The sequence below is a fragment of the Doryrhamphus excisus genome, linkage group LG3, assembly GCF_037039965.1.
Source record: "Doryrhamphus excisus strain RoL-2023G ecotype Guam linkage group LG3, RoL_Dexc_Guam_v1.1, whole genome shotgun sequence".
Classification (NCBI taxonomy): Eukaryota; Metazoa; Chordata; class Actinopteri; order Syngnathiformes; family Syngnathidae; genus Doryrhamphus; species Doryrhamphus excisus.
The window spans coordinates 24,171,692-24,179,117 of record NC_136359.1 but is presented as its reverse complement, the minus strand read 5'-3'; the positions used below and the strand labels follow the sequence as shown (position 1 = coordinate 24,179,117).

The 7,426-nt window shown below is 36.7% G+C and overlaps 1 protein-coding gene across 2 annotated transcripts in view; it reads left to right on the top strand.

Moving 5' to 3' along the window:
• Nucleotides 1-3,590: 3,590 nt before the first annotated feature.
• The window catches only part of adam28 (ADAM metallopeptidase domain 28), a 51,880-nt gene continuing 48,044 nt past the window's right edge, over nt 3,591-7,426 (top strand). The window contains exons 1-3 of one of the 2 annotated variants that reach the window (XR_013627102.1): nt 3,591-4,400; nt 6,752-6,840; nt 7,126-7,202. Coding sequence is in view for 1 of the 2 variants with exons in the window: in XM_058070278.2 (XP_057926261.2) it covers nt 4,343-4,400; nt 6,752-6,840; nt 7,126-7,202 (224 nt within the window). In the remaining variant the exon portion in view is untranslated. The remainder of the gene's footprint in view (nt 4,401-6,751; nt 6,841-7,125; nt 7,203-7,426) is intronic. The other variant, XM_058070278.2, reaches the window with a different exon arrangement.

The window sequence follows — 7,426 nt, the reverse complement described above, 5'->3', positions numbered from 1 at the left end:
AGGTGAACAGGTTTGATAAAAGCCGCCTTCAGTGCCAACAATAGTGATTGTCACTCAATGACGTGAAATGGGTCTTCGACAAGTACCCATGAGTCCACAAAACTCAAGTCGTCGTCCAGCACCTGTCACCTGTCTGTGAAACTTGAGTCTTTGCCAAACCATATCAGTCAGTGACAATGAGGTCTTCTATGTCAAGTACCCTTGAGTCAGTGAAAGTCAAGTCTTTGTCAATTCATGAGTTAGAGAAAAAAATTGAGTCTTGGTCGGGTACCCATAAGTCAGTGAAGCCCGAGTCTCTGTCAAGTACAAGTCAGTGATACTCAAAATTTTGTTGAGAACCACGAGTCAACAAAACTCAAGTCTTGAAATGCAAGTCACTAAAATTCGAGTCATCCAAGCATGACCATCCAAGTGAAACTCAAGTCTTGGTCGACCATGTGTGAGTCAGTTAAACTTGAGTTTTCGTCAACTCAGTGAAACTCAAGTCCTTGTTGAACACCCATGAGTCGATTTATGGGTTAGTGAAAATTGAGTCTTGGTTGGGTACTCATGAGTCAGTGAAGCCCGAGTCTCTGTCAAGTACAAGTAAGTCAGTGATACTCAAAACTTTGCCGTGCACCATGACTCAATGAAACTCAATTCTTCATCGAGCACCCGTGAGTCAGTGAAACTCAAGTCTTGAAATGCGAGTCACCAAAATTTGAGTCATCCAAGCACGTCCATCCAAGTGAAACTCGAGTCTTGGTCGAGCATGTGTGAGTCAGTTAAACTTGAGTTTTCGTCAACTCATGCATCAGTGAAACTCAAGTCCTTGTCGAGCACCCATGAGTCGATTCATGAATGAGTGAAAATTGAGTCTTGGTTGGGTACTCATGAGTCAGTGAAGCCCGAGTCTCTGTCAAGTACAAGTAAGTCAGTGATACTCAAAACTTTGTCGTGCACCATGACTAAATGAAACTTAATTCTTTATCGAGCACCCGTGAGTCTGTGAAACTCAAGTCTTGAAATGTGAGTCACTAAAATTCGAGTCATCCAAGGACGTCCATTCAAGTGAAACTCGAGTCTTGGTCGACCATGTATGAGTCAGTTAAACTTGAGTTTTCATCAACTCATGCATCAATGAAACTCAAGTCCTTGTCGAGCACCCATGAGTCGATTCATGAGTTAGTGAAAATTGAATCCTGGTTGGGTACTCATGAGTCTGTAAAGCCCGAGTCTCTGTCAAGTATAAGTAAGTCAGTGATACTCAAAACTTTGTCGTGCACCATGACTCAATGAAACTCAATTCTTCATCGAGCACCCGTGAGTCAGTGAAACTCAAGTCTTGAAATGCGAGTCACTAAAATTCGAGTCATCCAAGCACGACCATCCAAGTGAAACTCGAGTCTTGGTCAAGCATGTATGAGTCAGTTAAACTTGAGTTTTCGTCAACTCATGCATCAGTGAAAATCGAGTCCTTGTTGAACATCAATGAGTCGATTCATGAGTTAGTGAAAATTGAGTCTTGGTTGGTTACTCATGAGTCAGTGAAGCCCGAGTCTCTGTCAAGTACAAGTCAGTGATGCTCAAAACCTTGTCGTGCACCATGACGCAATGGAACTAAATTCTTTATTGAGCACCCGTGAGTCAGTGAAACTCAAGTCTTGAAATGCGAGTCACTAAAATTCGAGTCATCCAAGCACGACCATCCAAGTGAAACTCGAGTCTTGGTCAAGCACGTGTGAATCAGTAAAACTGAAAAGTAAATCAGTGACACTCGAGTCCTTGTTGAACACCCATGAGTCGATTCACGAGTTAGTGAAAATTGAATCCTGGTTGGGTACTCCTGAGTCTGTAAAGCCCGAGTCTTTGTCAAGTAGAAGTGAGTCAGTGATACTCAAAACTTTGCCGTGCATTATGACTCAATGAAACTCAAGTCTTCATGGAGCACCCGTGAGTCAGTAAAATTTGAGTCTTCCAAGCACTTATGAAACAGTGAATCTCGAGTCTTGGTTGAGCATGTGGGATCATCAACTCATGCGTCAGTGACACTCGAGTCCGTGTTGAACACCCGTTCAGTCAATTCATGAGTTAGTGAAAATTGAGTCTTGGTTGGTACTCATGAGTCTTGAAGTTGAATTTTCATTGAGCACCTGAGAATCAGTGGAACTCCGGTCTTTGTCAAGTACCCGTGAATCAGTCTTGAGTCTTTGTCGAGCACTGAGTAAGGGAACAACAACTGCACTATTAATGACATGTTAAATGTGTTCCTTTTTAAATTTAGCTAGCAATAGCAACAGTTATAAAGTGAACGCATTATCGGAGGCGAGTACCAGTGAGTCCCGACGCAAAGAAAAACTTGCAAGTTTTGAGCGACTCCTTCATGTATCGCACATTGATGATGCTCAACAAACACTGACCCAATGTTCCAGACACATTGGCTTTATTGTTCTCAGGCATTTACAGTCTTTGTGCAGACATCCAAGCATTTGTTCAGTGGGTGTGGGACAGAGCACAAAAAAAGGAGCATCGATGACTTTATTGGAGACCATCTTGTGAAATCCACGGCGGCAAAAGAATGATGGATGCTATATATGGAAATGACTATATGGCTTAAGTGCAGTGACTGATACTGAGTCAGTCAACCACAAGTAAAATTATGTCTGCCGGTTGATTGCATTTACGACAAAAAGAGAAGTGGGTCGAATTTGACCTCAGCAACAAGGTAGGACTTTTTAACCCATAAGAACCCAGACCTATTTCAGTTTAAAGGAAAATGATGGAGGATATACTAGTATATAATATAAGGGAACATGTGATACAAAATACTACACAGACGTTCATGGTAAATGTATTCCTTTTTTGAAAATAACCAACCTTGACAGTGTTTTGTGTACGTATTGGACCGCTCATTAGCATTGTTGCTATTGTGAAAAAATATATCACATCAGGCCAATAGCTAGTTTTATATGAATTCATTCAGGAAGTACAGTAAGAACAGTTTAATTGTAATATGTGACACCTTATTAATGCATTAGAATTGATAAATGGATTTACCTGACACTGCCATTTTGGGGAAATCATATCCTGGAAAAGTCACATGACAGCCACATATTGATCCGATACCAGGTAAAAACAGGACCACTAATGCAGATACAAACACTTTTTATTTGGGATTTTTTTAACAGGTGACTAAATTTAAAAAAATAAAAAAATAAAAAAATAAAAAAAATAAAAAAATAAAAAAATAAGAAAATAAAAAATAAAAAAATAAAAAAATAAAAAAAAAAAAATAAAAAAATAAAAAAATAAAAAAATAAAAAAATAAAAAAATTAAAAAATTAAAAAAATAAAAAAATTAAAAAATAAAAAAAATAAAAAATAAAAGATTAAAAAATTACAAAAAATAAAAATTAAAAAAATTAAAAAAAAAAATAAAAATAAAAAATAAAAAATAAAAACCAAAAAAATAAAAAATAAAAATAAATAAAAATAGAAAGTAAAAAAATACAATAAAAAATAAAAAATTAGGCAATCAATAAGTATTCTGTATTTGTGGCTATTTAATCCAATCCAATCCACTTTTATTTTATTTTATTTTATTTATTAATTTATTTTATTTATATAGCACATTTTATAAACAGTTTCCAAAGTGCTGCACAGACTAGTAAAATCAAAAGTAAAAATAAAACACAATAAATAAAGGTACAAATTGAATTTAATCCAAAACTAAAAGATCAAATAAGAAATAAAATAACAAAAACAATTTAAGAATATGTAAACGCGATAAAGACAATGTAACAACATCAATAATATATTTTCTTTCATTGCATACATTCTTAAGTAGCAAAATAAATGAAATTGTGAAAAATAAACAAAAGCAGAAACTAACATTGGCTCATATTGGAATTCTCGTTCTGTGTTTGTAAATGAAACATGAAATAAATAAAAAAAAATTAAACTCATCAAACTGGTATCGATTCGATAAGGCGTCTACCTTAAATATTATCAAATCACTATCGGTAATTGGATCGATCCGCCAGCCCCGTACGGGATGAGTTACAAACTAGCTAGCAAAATAAGACATTTAATGTGTTCTTTAGTGGATTCTTGTGGTTTAATTATGGTAGCGAACTCGGATTGGCACACAACACAAAAGCTCTTCCTGCATTCTTGAAGCATGGCGGGCATGTTGGGGCCATTTGAGAGCATGTTTTGTCAACCAGGAAGTAAGGAAAAGCTGTGACCGCCGGACCGGGTGGGCTGAAGGAGGTGTGGCGAGAACGTAGCAGCGACACAACAGCATGCAGGTGGACAATTTAAGGCTTCACAGGAGACGTCGGCTGGATTACAGCTTACTACCATGACAGCTACACTTTTGGTGGGGGTCCTCATCCTAAATGCTGCATTCAAGGTCTCACGTAAGTACCATGGGTACTCATACTTCCATGTTGTTTGTTGTGATTAATACCTCAAGTCTAGAATGATCCTTATCTGGTGATACTAAGCTCTTTGACTCGTATATAGACTGCCATATATAAGCAAAAAAAAGGTTTAGTAGCAAAAAACAGAGTGGCAAATACAAATATAGAAAAACTAAAGTACAACACAAAAACTACAACAAAGCCAGCAGCTGTAAACGGAAAGCAGAACAAGCAAAGGTACTCACAAAATACAACAATTAAATACCATTAGAGAAGCACACTATACTATAGTACTATACTATAGTACACACTACACCATTTTTATAATAACATAATAACTCACTGATAAACATTGAAAATGTTCTTAGTAGTTGTACTATCATGAATATAAGCCAGATATGTAAGCCAGAAATTTACCACTTCCACACAGAATAGGAGGATTCTTCTTACTACGTCATGTTGGACTGTTTGTACATGGCTGACTTAATGCAAGTAATACCTCATCAATGGAAAATTAAAGATGCCTAGTATTGATTAGAGTACTACATATGACTTGTCTTGCAATATTTTTGAGTAATAATTGGCCACAGTCGACCACAAAACAGTGATCATCCATCCATCCATCCATACAAGCAAAGGTACTCACAAAATACAACAATTAAATACCATTATAGAAGCACACTATACTATAGTACTATACTATAGTACACACCGCACCATTTTTTTTATAATAACATAATAACTCACTGATAAACATTGAAAATGTTCTTAGTAGTTGTACCATCCTGAATATAAGCCAGATATGTAAGCCAGAAATTTACCACTTCCACACAGAATAGGAGGATAACTTCTTCTTACTACGTCATGTTGGACTGTTCATACATGGCTGACTTAATGCAGGTAATACCTCATAATGAAAATTACAGATGCCTAGTATCGATTAGAGTACTACATATGACTTGTCTTGCAATATTTTTGAGTAATAATTGGCCACAGTCGACCCCGAAACAGTGATCATCCATCCATCCATTAATCCAACCAAATGATCACCAGATGAGTGATCATTTGTTAATTAATCAACCGCAATAACCACAATACTAGAGCGATGTTTGCGAGTACCTTTGTAACTTTGTTACTTACTAAAAAACTACACAGTCAACAGCTGATGACATCATTGGCAGGAGAAAGAGTTGGGGGTTACATTTGATAGAGTTACGTGTTATATCTTAAATCAGCGGTCTCAAACTCGCGGCCCGCGGGCCAAATGCGGCCCGTGAGATGCTAGTTTGAGGCCCCCCACCTTGATACCAAAGTTTAATGTTGAAATGACAGCTTAAAGCTGTGTGTGCACACCGGACACAATTAACATGATTTTTGCCCCCCGCCCATACCGTTACCCTACCCTGTTACCCCGCCCTGTTTTGCTTTGGATTAGCAATGAAGCTAAAGGCTTATGACGCTTATGGGTACAAATAAATGCAGGAAATGATTTGGAATAAAAGGGAAAATACACGTCAAGATAAACATGTTGTTAAAGTTACGACGCTGCTCCCAGATGGAACTGAGTACGATGCTAACTTGCTAATTGGGTCAAATTATTAAGTTTCATTCATGTTCATGTTAAAGGTTATAACTGTTAATACTGTACATTTGAATCTGAAAAAAATAATTTCTCTACCAACTGTATGTGGTTTCTTATGTTTTTCTTATTTGCTGTTTTATTATTATTTTACTTATTTATTACTGATTGATTGATTTATTGTCTTTATTCTTAATTTGTTTATTTATTTATTTTCATCTTATTTTGTGTATAGAAAAATAAAAATGAAGATATTTGAGAACAGTGGAATGTTTTATCAGATATTTTGGTGTGGAAAACCGGAACCAAAGTACTGAAAAAGTGTAGGGTATAGCAGAAGCAAAAGCATTGAAGATAGTTTTTTATTGATTTTTTTTTCCAGTTTTTAATAAATGTTTTTTTTTTTTTGAAAACCTGATGCGGCCCGGCTTCACCCAGAACCTAGCTCCGGTGGCCCCCAGGTAAATTGAGTTTGAGACCCCTGTCATATTGAAAAAAGATGGGGTGGGTTCTGTAGCTGAATGTAATCTAATACAGTAATAACAACAGTCACTCTTATTGCAAATGTTGATCTAAAATTAGAGGAAAACATCAACGTCAAGCTAGCATGAGGGTTTGGAGAGGTAGGGAGAGCAAGATATACATTTTTCTGGGTGTCTCAGTTACTTGATTAAACCAAAAAAAGGAAGTGGGGTCTACTATAAAACCCAATTTTTTAATGACTAATTTTGTTATCTTAATTGAGTGTTCAAGTGTTCTATCTCCACAGACAGCCATGCTCCTGCGTTTGGAGAAGGGGAGAACTATGAGATTGTTAGACCTGTTAGACTTCACTCTGTCAGAAGAAGACACACAGAGGTAAGTAAGACCACAATGGTCCGCCTCGCTCGGCCAACTTTATGTGTTTGCCAGGATATTGGACTGTACAACATTCACAACATTAGCTTGGTTGGCATTGTTGTTGCAATGTTAAACCTTTTCATAACGTAGAACTCCACCAAGGCTATTCTTTCTCACTGGTTCTGTGGGTGGACAGAATTTTCATAGCCGGAATCATCAAATTGTGAATTAGTGTGAATTACGAATGATGAGAAGAGTAGAAAAGGTTTGTATCAATACAATCTTTGCTTTCTTTGTCTGCAGAACATCAGGCCCGAGACAATGAAGTATGCCGTGACATTTGGAGGATTAGAGCATGAAATGCATTTGCAAAGAAACACGTAAGTGCTCACATCACAGCGTAGCTCTCCAAAGTAGAAGGGACGAATGCAAATACAGTTGAACCTTGATTAGCATCGTTCATCTGTTCCAAAAGGTCCGACTCTAACTGAAACGTACTCACAATACTTCAAATCAATTTTTCCTATAAGAAATAACGTAAATACATTGAATCTGCTCTGGAAATAAAATAAATTAACACAAAACACTCCTAAAAGGAGTAGGA